Source organism: Alosa alosa, chromosome 17 (genome assembly GCF_017589495.1).
Source record: "Alosa alosa isolate M-15738 ecotype Scorff River chromosome 17, AALO_Geno_1.1, whole genome shotgun sequence".
Taxonomy (NCBI): domain Eukaryota; kingdom Metazoa; phylum Chordata; class Actinopteri; order Clupeiformes; family Clupeidae; genus Alosa; species Alosa alosa.
In genome coordinates, this window is record NC_063205.1 from 16,942,951 (window position 1) to 16,965,450 (window position 22,500).

At 45.6% G+C, this 22,500-nt stretch overlaps 1 protein-coding gene across 1 annotated transcript in view; it reads left to right on the top strand.

The window, feature by feature from the left end:
- Positions 1 to 22,500, top strand: part of LOC125311021 (calcium/calmodulin-dependent protein kinase type 1D-like) — a 61,877-nt gene that overhangs the window by 21,692 nt on the left and 17,685 nt on the right. Inside the window, exons 2-4 of the mRNA XM_048268829.1 lie at positions 11,350 to 11,481; positions 14,137 to 14,211; positions 21,545 to 21,683. Of these exons, the coding sequence (XP_048124786.1) occupies positions 11,350 to 11,481; positions 14,137 to 14,211; positions 21,545 to 21,683 (346 nt within the window). The remainder of the gene's footprint in view (positions 1 to 11,349; positions 11,482 to 14,136; positions 14,212 to 21,544; positions 21,684 to 22,500) is intronic.

Genomic DNA, 22,500 nt, shown 5'->3' on the forward strand with positions numbered 1-22,500 from the left:
GCTTAAAGGAAAACTTCCCAATATTCACATACAGTAGATCTCTGTTTCTCAAAATCACTGAGTACTGTTGTTACGAAAACAACAACAAACAAGCAAGGCAGCTACAGTGCTACACTCTGGTGGCCGGAGTTCTTCTTTAAAACCATGTTTACCATATAAGGGTGCAAGTGCCCACAGAGCCCCAGGTTCGAATCCGACCTCCTGTGGTCATTTTCCGATCCCACCCCATCTCTCTCTTCCACTCACTCCCTGCTGTTCTGCACTGTCCTATCGGAATAAAGGCAAAAAGCCCAAAACTAAAAAAACGACATGGGCTCTGGTCCCTACCATTTATGTGGATAGGGCTGAGGAGCACTCAGGGCCCATAGGGTCACAGAATCTGTGTAACTGACCCGCTGTCTGCGCTACCTCTTATGTAATAGTGACAACAGCGCTTACAGCCGGGGCCCGTCGCCACCTGATTCGGGTTACTCAGAGGCTTTGTGGTTAGCATAGCAGCTAGCCTTACACTTCCTATTTGGACTGAACTCCTGTTTGGAGTTCCATTACAATGAAAGGCTTCTCTCTTGACTATTCAGCCAGGGTCAGAGCAGGTGTGTGTGTGTGTGTGTGTGTGTGTGTGTGTGTGTGTGTGTGTGTGTGTGTGTGTGTGCGCGTGAAAGAACAGAGTGACTCAGGCATTTTTACTGCACACTTCAGATTTCTACAGTCCACTCACTGTCTTCTTAGTCACGACATCCAGGAGGGAGTCAGGTAGAAAGAGCTCAGCAGTGAAGATGATGCAGCACTTAAACACACACACACACACACACACACACACACACACACACACACACACACACACACATACACACACACACACTAGAGATCTATGTTTCCAGGCTCTTTTGCATTCACAGTCATTTCACTCAGATGACACCTCTGCAGTGTTGCAACCACACTCTGATCAGTGTATGTAATGTGGCCAGACACTCACTCCCATCTGAATCACACTGTCATTATAACTCCTACACACACACACACATACACACACACACACACACACACACACACACACACACACACACTCATACACAGTTACACACACACACGCGCGCACACACACCACACACACATGCTACCCCCCACACACACACACACATACACACTCCTTTACACACACACACACACACACACACACACACACCTAGAGAGATGTCATTTGATATATTTGTCACTGTAGACTTTCTCCCTCTACTCTCCTTCATACAAACCCTTTCACTATCACACACACCTTTCTTATCACAGCATGACTGCCTACTCTGTCAGCACACTGAGACGCTGACCCACCGATAACACACTCTTACAGACATCAGCACTGTGCTGGACATTCTGGACATCCTGGACATTCTGGACATCCTGGACATTCTACATCAGAGTTGCCGTGTGATTCAGCAGACAAAGATGTCAGGTCACATTTTGCAGGGACAAACTAGAACTGAAGTCACATTTACCTCCAGTTGATTTCTCTGGGCATCTGTGTGTGTGTGTGTGCGTGTGCGTGTGCGTGTGCGTGTGTGTGTGTGTGTGTGTCAGCCGTGTAGCTGTGGATGGTGAGCGTAGACAGGGTTGCTGGAGGCTGCGTCGGCTCGGACCCTGGCGGACCAGTCGATGCTGCCTCTGATCTCCATGCCATCGCCTTGAGCTTCCCCAACAACAACCATGAATTCATTTGGTTGAGGAACCATTAGTGATAAAGTTTTTTTTTTCCCTGGGACTCAAGAGACCCCATTGGCCATGTACATTGACACAGACAGATTCTTCACGTGCACACACACACACACACACACACACATAGTGAAATGCTTGACATACCAGGCAGATACTCAATCTTTTTGCTGAGGGCGAAGTATTGATCAGTGTGGGGAAGCAACCAATCGTGTGTGTGTGTTTGTGTGTGTGTGTTTGTGTGAGAGAGAGAGGGTGTCTATATATTTATCTCTCCTGTGTGTTGGTTTGACAGATGGGCTGATGAAGAGCTTTTTGGCTCTAAATATCAAACATTTTTAGGAGGGGGGGGGGGGCTTTACCATGATTTATTTATTTATTTATTTATTTATTTATTTATTTTCATAGCCAAAATGCATGCCCTGATCCATCAATCCATACTTATATGTAATGAGCCTTTTAAGATTTATGAGGTTATGTGAAATTGGGGAATGATAAGTGTCGTGGATTTTAATTTAAAATTTAACTGTTTGCGCTGCACTATCAGTAAACAAGACCATATTTCTGTGCGTTTCCTTTTGGATAAGTGACACTTAGTGAGCAAGTTTATGTACGATTACCATTTGGGTAATGAAGGGTGATGGTGAAGCAAGGGGAGGGACTGATGATGATTTAATGTGGTGATCTTCAGTTCATTCATTTATAATATAGTGAGGCCATTTGTGCAGTGTTGCTGCCGAGATCTCATTGTCCTTTCCAGTAACAGGCTTATTCGAGGAATGGAGACACGTGTCAATGCTCAAAACACCCACGTTTATGCAAACACACACACACACACACACACACACACACACACACACACACACACACACACACACACACACTGTGGACAATTTCAAGCCACTCGCATCCAACACAAACTGTAATTGACAGTTAATTGCTGCCGTGGCAACAGAGTTGGCATGTGTTAAACTAACTAGTGAGGTTTGAAAGAGCTTTTGTGTGTGTGTTTCTATGTTTGTGTGTATGTGTCTGTGTGTGTGTTTGATTCATTCTGTGTGGGGGAGAATGTCTGTCATAATTATTCTCTGAGTCCTATTGTTTTTGGCAGTGACCTTGCGGAGGATTTGGTTATTATATTCAGTGCGGGTCTAGTGGAGTAAAATTACTGGTCATAATCACAGATCTTCTCTAAACGGCGTTACAGGTAATGCCTTTAATCAAATATAGCTGTGCGATCCAACTGTGTCACTGCACTGAGATCAGTCCATGGAAGCTCAATCTCTCCATTTGCTCCTATTTTTCTTCCAGCTTTTTTTCTTAGTCCCTCTTCATAGTACACACACACACACACACACACACACACACACACAAACGAACCTACACATCCTTGCACACACACACAGTCCCTCTTCATAGTACACACACACACACACACACACACACACACACACACACAAATACGCGCTCGCACAACAGGTCCTGAGGTGCCTTGAGAATTTCATGACGGTAGCATCACTGAAGGAGCAGCTTTGCCTGCAAGCCCAGAAAGCACTCACTTCTTCAGTCACAACGCTGTTATTAGTATTCCATTTGAGTAGAGATTGTTTGTGTGTGTGTGTGTGTGTGTGTGTGTTGTGTGTGTGTGTGTGTGTGTGTGTGTGTGTGTGTGTGTCGTGTGTGTGTGTGCGTGTGTGTGTGAGTGTGTGTGTGTGAGTATGCACACGCGTGTAGGCTTTTGAAGGAGAGATGAGATGAATGAGGTCAAGCCAACTGAACACTGGGCACAGATGAACAATGGCCTTCCTCTTTCACCATACGCCTCTGCGAGAACTCAGTGACCGTCTTTTTTCCTCTTCTTATCTGATATTTTATATCATTTCTTTATCTGACAGCTAATTTGAAAGTCATATACTTAATGTATATAATATTAATGTTTAACATTTGAGGAAATGAGCACTTTCCTGCTCACTGACTGAATTTGACTCTCCTGGAATCAGATCATTTTTAGTTTTTTTTCCCCTCAGACTTTAAATGACTTAAACTGAAATAGTTCATGAAAATAGTGGCGATTAATTGAATAGTTGACAAGTAATCGATTAATCAATTAACTGTCGCAGCCCTATACTGAAGCAGTTCATAATACAAATCAATATATAACATATCATATACAGTACACTATATCACAAACATATAGCACACACAACCCTATGATGGTTTAGCAACTCCCTCAACCCCTTATCAAGCGAGGGCTGTTCTTGTGTCACATTGGCACGTTGCAATGACATTACTGACTGAGTTTTAGCCCTTAATCGCTTAAAATGGCAAACTCTCGATGGCTCATGAAGCTAATTTGCAAGTCTCACTGGCACCTTTCAGTGGAGGGGTTGAGTGAGAGATATACAATGTAGGAACAGTAAGAGGGAAAAAGGAATGAAGGAGAGAGAGAGCAGAGGGCAGTCAGTAAGAATTGGCACATCCATTTAGAAAGGCACATGATGGTGAATTTAATCTGATGCTATCGCCAGAATAGCCTTAATTGCAATTTTCTCTCCCCACTGTCCCCAAATTCCCCACTGTCGTGTTATCATTTTACAGTAAATATTCATCTATCTCTCACTTCCTGTCCCTCATTCTCTTATTCCTCTGTGGTCTGTTTCTGTTCCCCTTTTCTTTTGGCAGTTTCTCTTTAGTCAGAAGGACATTCACAGATAAATGTTTGGCATCTCTCCATCTATTTGTTTGCAGTGTCATTTCCTGTTACAGTGTGTGTGTGTGTGTGTGTGTGTGTGTGTGTGTGTGTGTGTGTGTGTACAGTGTGTGTGTGTGTGTGTGTGTGTGTGTGTGTGTGTGTGTTCAGGCTCTGTATAATAGGTGCTACTTTTTCACGCTTCAGTCTCACATCTCACGTCTCACATCACTCTCTGTCACTTCCCCCTCATGTATTTCTCTCACCATCTCTCTCTCTCTCTCTTTGTCTTTTTATCTGCCTCCTCTATCTCTCCCTCTTCTCTCTGTCTTCTACTACCCCCCTCTCTCTTTCTCTTTCTCGCTCTCAATTCAATTCAATTCAATTCAATTCAATTCTAGAAAGCTTTATTGTCATGACAGCTTTAGTGACATTATTGCCAAAGCTCAATTACATACACACACAGCACATATACATATTACATGCAGATATGTTGAGCAGAATTGTAAAAATGAAAACAATAAGATAAAGCAACAAAAAGCAACTCTAACATGCGAGGAGTTTGGCATTAATCTTTGGCATTTTGGTTGGTGGTTGTGGGCTCACTGGCTGTCCCCCAGCTTATGGCAGGCTGCTACAAATATTGCAGCTAGAATGACCAAATCGTTGTTCTCTCCTTATTTGTACAGGTTTGAAACCAGGGAATGGTTGAATTGAATTTAATGAATGAAAATATTTGGATTTCCTCATATTTACTGCATTCTGTTAATTCTGTTACAGATCCCCTTTCGAGCATCACTCTATTGTGCCATAAACCCCTGTGACTGGTTGCACTGTGGTATTTTCCCACTCATGTCAGGTTCCAGGGAAATTAAACAAAGTTTTTTGTTAAAGCACAGTATGTCGATGTCTGGCTAAAGCAACCCGACCCGGCCGGGCCGGGCCCCCGTCTAATGCAGAGCATGAAGGCTTTGAGTGTGTGTGCATGTGTGTGTATGTGCGTGTGTGTACGTGTGTTCTGCCAGCCGTGTTCTGCCCCCCTCCCCCAATGATGCTTTGCTTCCGCTCATCCCTCCCCCCTTATTAGCCTTAAGGTATACAGCTTTTGTCAGTAAGGAGTTTTTTGTTAAAGCATAGCACTCGATGTCTGGCTAGCAGCCGGCCGGCCGTCCTGTGCAGAGCATGAAGGCTTTGAGTGTGTGTGCATGTGTGTGTATGTGCGTGTGTGTACGTGTGTTCTGCCAGCCGTAACTCATCCCCTCTCCCCACCGAGGTGAAGCGACGCAGGGCAAGGCGGGCTGCCCTCTGTCTCCCCAAACCCATTCATACAGGAGAGAAATCATTTTCGTCCACACCACTCTGCTCCGCTCCACTCCAGTCCGCACCCCTCTGCCCCTGGGCTCGGCTCGGCTCCCTCCGCAGTCCTGCCTCACTGCACCAGGCACCGCACCGCACCCGCGCCCCTCGCGCACCCGGCTCCGCTCTGCTCCCCTCCGCACCACTCCGCACCGCTCCACTCTGCTCCGCACCTCCCCTACCTCCACTCCCTCCCTCCGCACCCCCCCTCCCTCCGCCAGCACCCTCCGCCCTCCGCACTGCTCCACTCTGCTCCGCACCCCTCCGCACCGCTCCGCACCGCTCCGCACCACTCCGCACCCCTCCACACCCCTCCACACCACTCCACTCTGCTACGCACCCCTCCGCACCACTCCGCACCCCTCCGCACCCCTCCGCACCCCTCCTCAATCTATTCCAGTCCTGTTTTAATTATCTTGGAGCCCTTTTTCTCTCTCTCCCTTTCCGCCCCTCTCTCTCTTTCTTTCTCTCCTTTTCCACCTCTCCCTCTCTCTTCTTCTTTCTATCCCCCCATTTTTATCTCCCCCTGTTTCTCTTTCTCTCCTTCTATCATTTCTCTCCTTTTCTCTTTCTTTCTTTCTACCTCTCCCTCTCTCTCTCTGCCTCCCTCTTTCTCTCCCTCTATCATTCTCTCTCACTCTCTCTTTATCTCTCTTTTGTTCTTTCCCTCTCTCTCCCTCTCTGCCTCCCTCCTCTCTCATCCCTCTCTTCCTTGTGCTACGTTGTGTTGAATTATTCCTCTCTCGCTCTGGCAGAGACAAATGGAGGATGTTTGTTACATTTGTCATGCGCGTCCCTGGAGAACAGCTCTGTTGAATGATGCTTTGCTTCACGAGGAAAACCCCCTGCCTTCAATGAGGGAGTGGCAGTGTGTGTGTGTGTGTGTGTGTGTACACATACGATTATTGGCCTTGGGTATTACAGCTTTTGTCAGTAAGGAGTTTTTTGTTAAAGCACAGTATAGCCAGAAGCTGTTTCTAATCCACACACATTGGCATGAACACACACTCACACACACACACACACACACACACACACACACACATACGCACCAGCAAATCCCTTGAAATTGGTTACTGAGGAATATCAGCGAGACATTCATGCATTATCTATTGCTTTGCACATGAACTAAGAAATGAGAAAATAACTCTCATGCATAGAAGCACAGATTCTGTGACAGAAGCACGTATATTAGAGGATGAGTGCCCCCCCCCCTGTGTGTGTGTGTGTGTGTGTGTGTGTGCTTGTCTGTCTGCCTTCATTATTTGTAATCATGTAGGCGATTTGTTTGACGTGTGACATAGCTGTTTCATGCCAGTGTTTCAGCATGATGGTCACACACTCAACACTCAACCGGGAGCTCTGAAATAACACACCAGCATCCAATAAATGTGTGTTTGTGTGTGTGTGTGCGTGTGTGTGTGTGTGTGCGTGTGTGTGCGTGTGTGTGTGTGTGTGTGTGTGTGTGTGTGTGTGTCAGAATAATTATTAATGATAAGTCACACGATACATTTGACTTTGGCCATTGGCGACTCTCAAGCACCATTGACCATATATAGACAACGTTTATATTATGAATAATAATAATAATAATTATTATTATTAATAATATTGTTTTTGAGGGGGGGCTTTTTGCTTTTATAGGATAGGACAGTGAAGAGGTAGCTATTTAAGAGCGTGATGGCAAGTGAAAAGGAAGATTGCTCCTGTGTTGTGGTTTGAGTATACAAGGGTTTGTAGCACCTGCCTTATAGGAGAGGAGTTGAGAAGTTATGACCAAGGTATTTCCTGCCCGTTTGCTGGTTCTTGGGGCGAACAAGGCCTGGACGGTGGGCAGGGGGACAGCACATTTTTTTTCTGCTGCCCTTACTGTTCACTGCAGTCTGTTCCTAATCTGTTTTGTGTCTGTGACTGTCATGGATGCACACAGGACTGAGTGGCTGCAGTGTTATAACTGGCTCCACGGCTCCTGTGGCGGGCCCACGCATCCTCACTGTGCTGCAGTGAGTAGCCTGCATCCTCTGCTGGACCTTTCTGAGGACAGAGGTGATGATTGTCTCCCACTTCAGCTCTACTAAATGGTAGTTCCCAGAAACTGTCAATTACCGTTGAGGATGTTCAGCTCTAAGACTGAATCAGAGCATCACCTATTCTACTGTGTGTGTGTGTGTGTGTGTGTGTGGATTTGGTGGCTGTTTGTGAAGTTTAGCAGACAGATCAGAGTAGAATGTAGGTCCTGATTTTGGATTACACACTGCCTGCCCTGTTAGGCTGTTGTGGAAAAACAGTTGTGTGTGTGTGTGTGTGTGAGAGAGAGTGAGAGAGAGATTGTTTGTATGTGTGTTGTGTTCCCATGGTGATGAGGAGTTTTAAAGTAGATGTGGCTGTGCACTTATCATAACTCTTATTCGTGTGTGTGTGTGTGTGTGTGTGTGTGTGTGTGTGTGTGTGTGTGTGTTTATGAGAGAGGTCACCATTCATGTGTGTTTAAAAAGCACTCATCAGATTCAGATGATATGAATGAATCTTCTCATTTGCTGGGATTTGGCAGCTTAATCGGGGATCATTGCATGTGTGTGTGTGTGTGTGTGTGTGTGTGTGTGTGTGTGTATGTGTGTGTGTGAGTGTGACATATGCAGTATGCTCAACAGATAGAGCAGAGTAACTGTCTGTTAGAGAGAATATAAGATTCACGGTCCATGATTAATTCCTCTCGGCAATACAAATATTCATTGAGATCACAGCCGTTTATATTGATACAAATATTTTATTAGTTTAACTACACATCCACATCCACTTCACGCACATCCAAATACATATACAAACAGGCAAAGTCAAGTTGCATGTACTCACTTGCATGTACTCCCTGTTCAAGTGCACTGTACAATAAACTGCAGAATGTTAACGTTAATGATGTTAATGATGAACAGTGTGTGTGTGTGTGTGTGTGTGTGTGTGTGTGTGTGTGTGTGTGTGTGTGTGTGTCTGAATATTGCACCAGAGAGACGAATGAAGACATGACACAGGAGAGAAAGAGAGAGGAAATGGAGGGAATGGAGAGAGAGAGAGGGAGGAGGGAGTGGAACAGTGAGGTTGTTTTAAAATATGGAGAAATAGAAATGGAGGTTGCTTAAGATAAGACATTTTGTAGGATGTGTCTGTGTGTGTGTGTCTGTGTGTGTCTGGCATGTGCGCCTGTGTGAGCCCACACAGACCAGTGGTTGTGTTTGCATTTGCACTGCACTTGCGTATGCGTTTGCGTGTGTAGCATAGCAACAGGCTTAGAGTGAACCGGGCAAATAATGCTTTAATTCGTGCCAGGGCGTTTCCGAGCCTTGCGTGTGTGTGTGTGTGTGTGTGTGTGTGTGTGTGTGTGTGTGTGTGTGTGTGTGTGTGTGTGTGTGTGTGTGTGTGTGTGTGTGTGTGTGTGTGTGTGTGTGTGTGTGTGTGTGTGTGTGTGTGTGTGTGTGTGTGTGTGTGTGTGTGTGCGCGTGTGCGCGTGTGTGTGCGCGCGTGTGCTTGGTGACAGATGGTGCCGGAGGGCCGGGCTTTTTTCAGGAACTTCATCAGCAAATGGGTGTTTTTAAATGACTACAGGAACCATCAGCCCGCCAGCACTGATTGCTGCGCACCGTACACGCACACACACACACACATACACATACACACATTAGCACACAAACACACCCACTAGCACACACGCACATACACACACATTAACACACAAACACACCCACTAGCACACCCACTATCACACACACACACACACACACACACACACACACACACACACACACACACACACACACACACACTCACACACTCAGACCCACTCGCTTTTTCAATTTATCGCTCCCACTGCAGCAAATCTTGACATGCCCCCCTCCCCTTTTCCCACTGGATCTTTATCCCTCCTCTCTTAGATCTTTTTATGCACTTACTTTTTGCACTCACTTCTTTTCAGACACACAAACACACACACACACACACAAAAGAACACACACACACACACACACGCAGCAATGCACAACAGGCGACGTGCATGAAAGGCTCTCTGTACGCTTGTTTGTTTCCAGTGGAGCCAGGTGTGTTTGAACCTGACGGTATTGTTAATGCAATTGTAGAGTCTAGACGGACCTGGTTGGGTGCTGCACTAGGGAATCAGCACATTACGACAAAGAAGGATTTATGTGTGTGTTAAAATTGTTGTTATCGGGCAAACATAATATTTAGTGTCGAAGTAAAGATGTAAGGAGCAGAATATAACAGAAAATGCCATTATAACACAGTTAACGCTGATGAGCGTACAGGAAGAGCCTTTGGTGCACCTACAGTCGCTTTTGGCAGACACAAATTCGCCGCATGTTGACGTTGTACCTAGAATCCATTAAGGCATTCCTTCAATGTCCAGCATGCGCTACCAGTAGCCTGAATACCCAACCAATTAACCAAAGTGGCCAAAACAATATCACCCACAAAAGCAGCCCTTGTGACCATGCTTATGGAAATGGCTGCTTGTCCTTGTACCCCTAATCTCATACTACATTGTCCTCCATGGTGGAGGCTTGGGAGAGGACAGGGGGCAGGCCACCCCCGCCCCCTCTCCTCCCCTCCCCCAGGCACCATCCATCTGCTGGGGGGATATTAGCTGGGGTGGGGGGGCTACTCCATCATCAGAGCCGGGTTATAGTACACTTCCAATCAGGACCATGGACACGGGGAACAGACAGATTCATCACACACGCACACACACACACACACCACACACACACACACACATACATACTCACAGACACCCACACAAACACACATCCAAACACACACACACACACACACACAAACTCACATCCACACACACAAACAAACACATCTGAACACACATGCACAAACACACACACACACACACACACACACACACACACACACACACACACACACACACACACACATTCATACTCACAGAAACTCACACAAACACACATACACACACACACACACACACACACACACACACACACACACACACACACACACACACACACACAGAAGCATACACAAACATCCACATGCATAGACACACAGAGGCACATAGTACACAGACTGTCTCTCTCTCTCTCTCTCTCAAACTAGGGCTGGGTGTTTACATTGATGCCCTTTATGACTTAGCATTTCCAACAAATAGGGTGCGGGGCGAACAAATGATGATGGAAATGATGTTTCTATTCCTGAATGATGTTATGATGATGTTATTATTCTCTCCTCCTTCCTCCCCACCATGCCTTCAATCTCTTTTCATCCCTCTCTCTCTTCATCCCTCTCTTCTGTCTCTCTTTTCTCATTTTCTGTTTCCATCTCTTATTCGCTCCTCTGCTCTCCCTCTTCAGTTGTTGTCCTCTCTCCTTCCTCTCTCCTTCCTCTCTTTCTCTCTCTCTCTCTATCTCTCTCTCCCTCCTCTCTCTCTCTCTCTCCCCTCTCTCTCCGTCATTAAAATTCAAAGTAGCTTTATTAGCAATTGAATACAGTGTTACCAAAGCTATAACAACACAGTAATATAACATAATGATCTAATGTGTCTCTCTCTTCCTTTCCTCTGACAGAGGTGCGTTCTCAGAGGTGGTGCTGGCCCAGGACAGGGCTACGGGGCACATGTACGCGGTCAAGTGCATTCCCAAGAAGGCCCTCAAGGGGAAAGAGAGCAGCATCGAGAACGAGATCGCCGTCCTCCGCAGGTGAGCTTCCCATCTCTCTTGGTCCATCTTTCTCTTTCTTTCTTTCTCTATCTCTCTCTCAATCACTCACTCCATCTTTGCCTTTGTCTTTTGGCCATCTCCATGGTAACCCTTACCTAGTAGCCTGACAAGCAGAGGCCCTGTCCCCAATAGCACCCCTTTTTCCTTTGAAGAGCACAAATCTATGATAAGTAAAAGCAAAGCTCTCTCTGAGATGAGCGTCATGGCAGGGAATCTCTTTGTGTGTGTGTGTGTGTGCATGTGTGCGAGTGTGTGTGCGTGTGTGTGCATGTGTGCATGTGTGCGTGTGTGTGCGTGTGTGTGTATACAAGTCCTCCTCATTGACCTCTGCACAACACCTATCCATCTCATGTACCCACTCTGCCTTAGACACCTCACAACATCAGGGCATAATATAATCATCCGAACGCACCCAGAGAGAGAGAGAGACAGAGAGAGATGAAAGAAGAGATTGCATTATGTCTGCAGTTAGGTAACGTTTGGACTAGAGCCAGAGGCTGTCTTGCACACAAATGCAGTATGATGGCTGATCTTCTCTTCTTGGTAAGAGTGGGATTGTGTGTGAGGTGAATGTCTGATTATAAGTGTGTGTGTGTGTGTGTGTGTGTGCGTGTGTGCGTCTATCTGTGTGTGTGTGCGTGTGTGTGTGTGTGTGTGTGTGCGTGTGTTTGTGTGCGTGGGCATGACTTCACCTCTGATGATCACAGCTCTCTGATGTGAGACCTCGGTTGTCACGGCCGTCTGGGCGAGGACACTGCCCCGCTTTTCTGTCCTTCAGCTTCCATTTCATCATATCAGGCCAACAGGATGATAGACAGGCCACTGTCATCCTCCTTCACCATTAGTGATGCTTTGTGTGTGTGTGTGTGTGGATGTGTGTGTATATGTGAATGTATGTGTGTATCATGGGTGTTGTATGTTGAGGACATGGGTGTGTGTGTATGTAGTATCTCTCAGTGTGGGAGAGCATTGTGTGTTCGTGTGTGTGTGTGTGTGTGTGTGTGTGTGTGTGTGTGTGTGTGTCAGGGTGTGTTTGTAGCTCCACATATCTCACACATCCCCATGCATCTGTGTGTTGGCAAGAGCAGACATGCATTCAGCATGTGAGTTTCAGCAGAGCTGATGACCTCACTCGGCCTGCTGTGAAGGATTATGGGTAGATTCTAGCACAGCTGTGTGTCATTCCTCCTTTTGACGCATCCCTCTCAATGCATCCCTCTCTCTCTCACTCTCTCTCGTTCTGTCTTTCGCTCTTTCTCTCTTTCTTACTCTCTTTCATTCTTCTGTATCTCTTCCTCCTGTCACCTCTACCCTCCTCTACCTCTGTCTCTCCACTTCTTTCTCTCAATGCATCCCTCTCTCTTTCTCTCTTTCTCTCTTTTTCTCTCTTTGTTACTCTCCCGTGCTCTTCCTTATTTTCTCTATATCTTCCTACTTCTGTCACCTTCCCTCCTTGTCTTTCTCTCTCTCTCTCTCTCTCTCTCTCTCACTCTGTCTCTCCGACTCGTTTTCTCTTTCTCTCTGTAATTACCAGAGGCGCTGGAGTCTGATGTGTCGTGCCACAGCATCTGCCCACTCACAGCGGAGGAAGACAGAGAGACAGAGAGAGAGAGATAGAGAGACAAACAGAGATAGAGAGATACAGTAGAGAGGGAGTATGAGGAGGACAAAAAAAGGCAGGAAGGAGAGAGAAAAAGAGATGCAGGTAGCGTGAGAATGAGATGAGTGGGAGGGAGCGAGAGCGTTGAGGAGTTGTTTTGCTCGGACACCTCTCCCACCTGCCCACGGGCAGCATGCCCACTCTGAGGCCCGTCTGCTCCTTATGAAGAGAGCTGTTTGTCTGAGTGTAAGCATGGCACAGGCTGAACCCAGCCCTGCACTGAGTCAATGTTTGTCAATGAGCAGCAAGCACCAGTACCCTCAGACTGGGCTCTTCATTGAGAAACATTGGCTGTTGCCTTTTGCCACAAATCATTTTTTTCCCCCTGAGTGAGCCTTTAGGGGAGACTTTAATTGGGTTTCTTTCTGTGTGTGTGTGTGTGTGTGTGTGTGTGTAAGAGATAGAAAGAAGTCTCTTCTTAGAGAAAGATGTGTATGTTTGTGTGTTTTGGTGTAACAGTCTATCTTACTTTACTTTTACACATTGTTATATTTACTTTGTATGATGTGGCTCTCTCTCTTTCCCTGTCTCTCTCTCTTTCTTTCTCTCTGTTTCTCTCCCTCTCACTCACACACAGACAAGTACAGTATACATGCACACACACACACACACACACACACACACACACACACACACACACACACACACAAAACAAGCTCCCTCGTTCTGTCTTTGCCCAGAGAGGCATTTTAACATTTTAAAGACTCATTACAAATTCATCACTGTTTTTGCTGAGCTTAGGATGTGGAACATTTCTGGCCTCAGCTGAACCCTATATTAAAGCCTGTATGTAATCCACAGAACACACACACAGACCACACACACACACACACACAGTAACTACTTAGTATTAAGACAGACAAACAGACAGAGACTGAGGCATTGTAGTTGTTTCCAATCGTATTATGAAATGGTTTGTATATTAGTGTGAGTGGTGTTTTAAACTGTGATTCTTTTAAATGCTTTTTTTCCAGGATTAAACATGAGAACATTGTGGCACTGGATGACATATATGAGAGCTCCAACCATCTGTACCTGATCATGCAGCTGTGAGTTTCAACAACTGTCCTTTCTTTTTTTTAATCTTCCTATCCATTTAACCCCCACACACACACACACACACACACACACACACACACACACACACACACACACACACACACACACACACAGAGGCGTTATTAGGGGGTCGACAGGGGGAACATGTCACCCTCAACTTTCAAAATGGTGGTGTTTGCCCCCCCCCAACAATAGTTCTAACTACTGACCAATGATTCTAGCGTCGGGCTAGGCGAGAAAGATCGCCTAAACAAAAAACGAGATTGCAAAAGGAAAGCAGATAGAAAGTGCTGAAACAAATTTACCTACAAATCTAACACGCGCACCGTTTTCATGCACGCACAGGTCTTACATGATTGTTGGTTTCTGGTAGTAGCCTTCTAATCACTAATGAACATTCTGAAACGAAAGGAACTGCAGAGTGCAGGCTACTCAGAAGGTACAGCAAAGAAAAATATTCAAACTTATATTTTTAGGTCGGAGTAATCAGCCCGGCCCCAAAACACCACTAGCCCAACGGGAGTTTGTGAATTCTCCCAATTATCACTCCACTATTGATCAAGGCAATGAGGAGCAGGATAGCAGTCGAGGACTCTTTTGTTGCTGTATCAGCAGTTGAGAAGGGCCTCAGCGTGCCACTGACGTGACTGGTTAGGCTCATAGGTTGGTGAAGGAGAATTCTTAATCGAAGACAGCTAGTTGAGCAGGGATTCTATGCTTTTGTGATAAAGCACACCATATATGAAAGCAAACATTGCCCTGGCAGACCTTTACAAAATATGACCACTGTGTAAATCATAAATAATTCTAACACCAAACACACCTGGTTCTCACTCAAGCACACCACTGTGTGTGATCATGACAGTAGCAGAACCTGACTGTCTCCACGCACTGTTGGCTAATGCACTAAACTGGAAAGCTGGAAAGCATAAACATAAACATAGCAAAGTGTTTTTGGTAACCTATGGCCAATTTCCCTTGTGAGGTAATTGTTTTCCTGCAGATGTCCTGCATATACTTAACAGTATTTACAACATTTTCCTGGGGGAATTTTTTTTTTGGGGGGGTGGGGCAGTATCTGTCCCACCCCCCCAAAATTGAAGACACAGTAACGCCCCTGCACACACACTGCTGAGTCATTTGTCAGTGGAACAGTGGATATTCCTCACTGTGTGTGTGTGTGTGTGTGTGTGTGTGTGTGTGTTTGTGTGTGTGTGTGTGTGTGTGTGTGTGTGTGTGTGTGTGTGTGTGTAGCGCACTGTTTGTGTGGGGGGGGGGACCAGTCTGTCTTGATCTTTTCGTTGTGATGAATTGCAGTAAAGGTGGCATTGTCGCGGAGCTCCTTCACTGACAGTATCGTTGCACTGTTCCGCGACAATGCCACCTTTACTGCAATTCATCACAACGAAAAGATCAAGACAGACTGGTCCCCACACAAAAACAGTGCGCCTACATTGGAAACTGCCATAAATAACTTACCAAATACACTTGACATAGTTGTAATTAATGAACACACCAAAGCCGTTACAATAATAGAAATTGGTTGCTCTTTCGATGCTTACATGGACATCTGCTATGCTTCAAAACTATTCAAATATCAACCATGGTACAATGTTTTCAATAACTCTGGCTACTCCTGTAAAATCATTGCCCTCATTTTTGGTAGTTTAGGCCATGTGCACAAGATGTGTGTAAGAGGCCTGCAGATCTGCGGACTACATAAAAACAAGGCCAAGAAACTGACAAGATATTGCTCTTTATCAGCAGTAATTGGTAGCCTCTACATATGGGTATTAGTAGGTTACCACCTTTACCCCTAATGTGCATAATGGACTGGATATTGGCTGCTGTTGTACACCTTTCTATCACATTTGGATTATGCCATGATATATGCTTATCTTCTAATCCAAATAAAGAATTTAAATGTGTGTGTGTGTGTGTGATTGTGCATGTTTTAGGTTACTTTGTTGTCTGTGATTGTGTATCATGGATGTCACAGATATCTTCTTGCTAATCTGTTATATGAAATTGGGTTAAAAAATTGTGCTCAATGTGTGTGCTGCTGTATGAGTGACAGAGTGTGTGTGTGTGTGTGTGTGTGTGTGTGTGTGTGTGTGTGTGTGTGTGTGTGTGTGTGTGTGTGTGTGTGTGTGTGTGTGTGAGTGTGTGTGTGTGTATGCGTGTGTCAGACGGTTGACAGTTTGAAGCCTCGGATCTGCGTCGGTCATTAGTTCAATTAGGACCAAATTAGCGAGCCTGAGAATGAGAAAGACAGGGTGGACTGTGTGCGTGCGTGCGTGCGAGAGAGAGCATGGTGTGTGTGTGCGTGTCAGTGTGTGAGCGTGGTCTGTGTGTGTGTATGTGTGTGAGAGTGTTGTGTGTGTGTGTGTGTGTGTGTGCGTGGAGGTAAAGCCCTCTGAGAGTTATGCCAGTCTGATCGGATGGGTCAGGGAGATGATGTCACTAATGTGATGCTCATTCAGCAACCCCCCACAACCAGCTCCGTCTAGCAGTTTCATGTATGAGACAACCCCCCCCCCCCCACACACACAGACACACACACACACATACTCACACACTCACACACTCATACACTTCTCAATCACATAATATGTATGCATTCAGAGAATATATACAGTCTCCCCCTCACTTGAGAATATGATGCAACTGCAATGAGATGCAATGTCTCCGACATGCACATAAATACTATAGGCATGGAGAGAGCATACACACACACACACACACACACACACACACACACACACACACTTTCACACTGAACTGAGTTCCAACATGTCACCTATTATAGGTGTTTCACTTTCATTGCAACAGCTGTTTTCTCATAGTGAGGGGTGGTTACAAAAGACCTGCGATCTTCAGTTCTGGCAACTCACAAACACACACACACACTTAATTTTATTCCACATTATATGTCAAGTTTAATTAGGAAATCTTCTGAATTGGTCAAGAGGAAATCAGTTTTAACAATTTATCATGGGTCTATCAGTATGATCTGTCAGTTCAGCAATCTATCACACACGTACACACGCGCACACACATACACACACACATACACACACACACGCACACACATACACACACACACACGCCCTGTGCCCTCCAGATGACTTTCATCCATCATCACCAGCACATAGACCTGTGCACGCACAAACACCACTGCACACCTGACAACATGAGAGGATAATAAGATAATTCCATATTCTCTCTCTCTCTCTGTCTCTCTCTCACACACTCTTGCTCCCTCTCATTCACCCTCACACTTTCTTGCTGTCTCTCACTCTCTGTTGCTCATTCTCATTCTATCTATCACAGACACAGACAGACAGACAGACAGACAGGCAGACAGACAGACAGACACACACACACACACACACACACACACACACACACACACACTGAATACTAATGGTTTTCCTTGTCTTGCTACTATTGATAGGTCACTTGTTTTCTGATAAACCATTGCTGCTCTCATCAATCTCTCGCTGACAGCACTGACAAGACTAGGCTACTGCACACACTGTGCGTGTCTGCGTGTGTGCGTGTGTGTGTGCGTGTGTGTGTGTTCTGGATGTATGTGTGCTTATACTGTAGATGAGTTAAAGAGATGGCCGAGAGAGAGAGAGAGATGATTGACAGAGGCAGAGAAATAGAGACAGAAAGAGGGATTATCAGAGGGAGAGGCAGATAGAGAGAAAGAGAGATACAAAGAGAGGTAGAGATGGCCATCAGAGAGATAGAAGGAGAGAAACAAAAAGAGAGGGAAAGTAAGAGAGAGGAAGATAGAGAGAGAGATGGTCGTCAAAAATAGAGAGAGAGAGAGAGAGAGAGAGAGAGAGAGAGAGAGAGAGCCCATGCCAGAGGGTTGGCAGCAGGAGGAGAGGCTCTGAAACCCAACACCTTGCATGAGTGATGCGATAATAAAACCCTTGTTTGAGACCGAGCCGCTCTCACAAAAGAACTGTGATTGCCGGCACAGGTGGGAGTACGAATGTGTGTTAAGTGTGTTTTCAGTGTGAATATGTATTTGTGTGTGTGTGTGTTTTGTACTGTATTTGTGTAACTGTGTGGAGTGTGCAACATGTGTGTGTTCACATCGGGATGTACGATTTTCACACAAGTGTGTGTGTGTGTGCTCTTAAGAAGCATTTTTCTCAGTTCTCCCTTCACTAAGCTGTCGGCTGAGGTGAGGAGAGGTTTCTCACAGCCCTGAGCAGATATTTATTGTAGATGTCTCACCAATCAGCCCAGGATGAGTCTGGTTGTGTGTGTGTGTGCGTGTGCGTGTGTGCGTGTGCGTGTGCGTGTGCGTGTGCGTGTGCGTGTGCGTGTGCGTGTGTGTGTGTGTGTGTGTGTGCGTGTGTGTCTGTGTGTGTGTGGAGTGATAGAGGTGAGGGCTAACCCATCCCAACCCAAGACAGAATGGATGGAGTCATAAAAGAGCAGGAGAGAGGAGGGGTAAAAGAAGTGACAGAATTAGATGGAAAAAGAGAGGTAGAGAGTGAGAGAAAGAGAGGAGCGGGGGACACTGGTCTTTTGGCTGATTGCCCCTGGGCGCTTACGCAGTCAGTTGCGTAACCGTGGTGATGGGTGGCAGATTGTCCCCGTCATTAGAGCTCTGTGATTATTCCTGCGTGTCCCCACTGAGCGGCGTGTGTGTGTGTGTTTCTGTGTTCATGATATGCGTGTACTTTAGTGCATTTTAGGCAGTGTGTCTGATAAAACACACACGCATGATCCACACACACACACACACACACACACACACACACACACACACATTTTACAGCCCAATCACTTTGCTGTGTTTGTTTGGTGTGAGCGTGGTTCTTTCTCTGTTACGCTTTGCGCAGAGTGCACATTAACATCACAGCCAGATGACGCAGGAAACCCACTCAGTCCCCCTACACACACACACACACACACACACACACACACACACACAGACAGACACACACACACACACAGGTCTATGGGATCAGGAGAATTGATGAAAATCAACAGAAGCAGTAGTAGAAGAATGCTAAGCTTTGAACACTGTTGGCAGTTGATTAAAGTGTGATGTGTGATGGCTTTGAAGAGGTGAGCACACACACACACCATGAAGAGGACACTTTCTCTTCCCTAAAATGTTTTTGTTCTGCTCCTTTTTGTTTTTACTTTATTTTGCAATAAATTGAAATAATTTGCTATGATGTGTGTGTGCGTGTGTGTGTGTGTGTGTGTGTGTGTGTGTGTGTGAGTATGAGAGAGAGAGAGAGAGAGACTTGTCTAGTTTTTAATTATCCCAAATCTTGGTCTGAAATCAGTGGCTGTCTCGGAACATTAATTTAGAAGTGAAACAGGCCAAGATAAGACTTTGGCACTTCGGCGCGCTAGTTTACTCGAGAACAACCTCCCAGCCAGAGGCACAAAAAAAAATCACCCTCAACTTTTTGACTCCAGTCCCACCCTCCCAGCGAGCTGTACCACTTGTTTACATAATCCCCAAGCAAGTAGGCCATCAGAGGATACTTTGAAGATCAAAAGCTGGGTAATGCGAAGGATAACCTCTCTGTGTTTGATTAATGGCTGGCCAAATCACAGCGCCCTCTAGGGATCGGAGGACCGACTCACCACCCCTCCGGCTAACGTTTTACCATCTGTGTGAGGAAGAGGATGTAGGACAGGAGAGAGATGGAAATGGGACAGAGGGAAAAAGGGAAAGGAAATGGAGGGAGGTGAATATGAGAGAGAGAGAGAGCAAGAAAAAGAGATCAGTCAGAAAGAGAGAGTCAGAGAGTGTTTGTAAGAGAGAGAATAAGAGAGAAATGGAAAGATAGATGGAAGGAGTCTAAGAGTGTGAAAAGCCATAAAAAGAAACGAGTGAGGAGGGGGTCAGAAGAGGAAAAGGGAGAAAGCGAGAGGAAGAGAATCAGTCAAAAGATGTCTTTTGTAAGATAGGGAATAGACAAGCAGCCTGTGAAGTGCTGAGAGTGCTGTGTGTGCGCGGGAGGCAGGGAGGCAGGCGCACTGAGTATTTTCTCAGGTGTGTGTGTGTGTGAGAGAGAGAGAGAGAGAGAGCGAGACAGTGAGTGTGTGTGTTTGTGTATGTGTGTGTGTGTGTGTGTGTGAGAGAGAGATAGAGTGTGTGTGTGTGTATGTGTGTGTGTGTGTTGTGTATGTGTGCGTGTGTGTGTGTGCGCACGCGTGTGTGTGCGTGTGTGTGTGTGCCTGTGTGTGTGTGCCTGTGGTGGGTGTGTGTGTGATGGCCAACACATAAATGGTGGAGAGTCCTGTTTCTCTCTCTCTCTCACACACACACACACACACACACACACACCACACACACCAAGAGGCCGCCCAAAGCAAACTACGCATCTGTGGCAGAGAGGGAGAGAGAAAGAGAGAAGAAGAGAGAGAGCAAAGAGGAAGAAAGAAAGAACGAAAGAAAGAAAGACAGAAAGAAAGAAAGAAAGAAACAGGCTTCTCTCTGCTTTTTCTGTTACGGCTTTTTGTTGCATCACTTTCATGGTTTCATCAGTTGCTCAGAACAATCACTTTGAGAGAGAGTGCCGCAGGGGTAGAGTACAAACTCTTCCAGGAGGGGGCGCTGTGGTGCAGGAAACGTTTCTTATGAGGGGCAAACATCACAGCAGCTGGTGTGGCAGTCGCCGGCCAGAGTCAATGGGGCATTACACTGTGTGCATGACACCCTTTTAACAGCTTCATGCACAGATCTGTGCACACGTATATGTACTCATATATGTATACATGGTGGGCAGAAGTTCTGCATTGCATCCTTTGTTTGTGCTGCAGAACCTAGTATAGGTGGGAGACATCACACCCCCTTCTGGTCAAAATAGGGTATTTCACATGGAGTAATTGTGATGTTGCAGAGTGGCTGGTTGCCTGTGAGAGAAAGCCGGCATGACTGTGCAGTTTTATGTCTTAGATTGGACCTGTGTGTTAGTGTTTGTGAGACAGTGTTTGTGTGGGTGGTCACTGAGTGGTACTGTTTTATATCCTGGACTGAACCTGTGTGTCTGTGTGTATGTGTTAGAATCTGTATCTGTGACTGTGTCTCTCTAGTCGTGTGTGTGTGTGTGTGTGTGTGTGTGTGTGTGTGTGTGTGTGTGTCAGTGTGTGTCAGTGTGTCACTCTCAGTGGTTATAAATCAATTAAATAAACACACACACATCAACACACATTTATCTGTGCTGTAGTTCCTCAGGTGTGTTGACCTCTTCCTCCTCTGTTTGTGTGTGTGTGTGTGTGTGTGTGTGTGTGTGTGTGTGTGTGTGTGTGTCTTCTGTCTGTATGCAGGGTATCTGGGGGGGAGCTGTTCGACCGTATTGTGGAGAAAGGCTTCTACACAGAGAAGGATGCCAGTACACTTATCAGACAAGTGCTGGATGCAGTCAACTACCTCCATAAGATGGGCATCGTGCACAGAGACCTGAAGGTGACACACACACACACACACACACACACCAGCGTTTCCCATACATTGACTAATCTGTGGCGGGGCGCCACAAAATAAAAATCGGCCGCCACAGATGAATATTCTATGTTTAATTTCATTTCATTTAATTTAATTTAATTTAAATTATATATAAGTTCAAATCCTTGCATTGGCATTGAGCTGCGCTTTTTACGCACGCAGCCTTTCCTTGCCCCGCCCTGCTCTCTCTCGTAGCCCGCTGCTCCACTCCTCTGCATGTGCATTTAACAAAATATTCACGATTGTTGAAGGATTGTTGTTGCCACATAGAAGCATTGCATAGAAGACGTCTGGCTAAATTGCTATTAAAATCGCTTTAGCATCGTGACCATGCTGCGTAAATTTGTTCAAAACTGCTGCATTGAAGTGAACTCTGCTAAGGTCTTATCACAACATAGTAGGCTACATTGAAGAGACTAAACTAAGTTAAGTCATGAAATCAAGCAGTATCTCAAAGCTAACGTTACAATACTGTTTGGATGTCGAATTTAGCATGCTTAGCCTACTTACAGCTGCTTGTCATTTTATTGACTCTGACACTGAATGTTTGCAAAATCCCGATGTAAATGGAAGTGTTTTCCAAAATTCAAAAGTGCTTGTCCCAAGGAGAAGTACGAACCTTTATTTTAACTATGTAGAAAACGTTATGAATTGCATCCACACATCAGCAGCCTTTCAACTGTGTTACAATTGCAAGGGTTCCCTCAAAGGTCTTAAAGTGACAAGGCACTCAATTAGACCTATACACTACCAAGACGATCTTAATACCCCCTCCTTG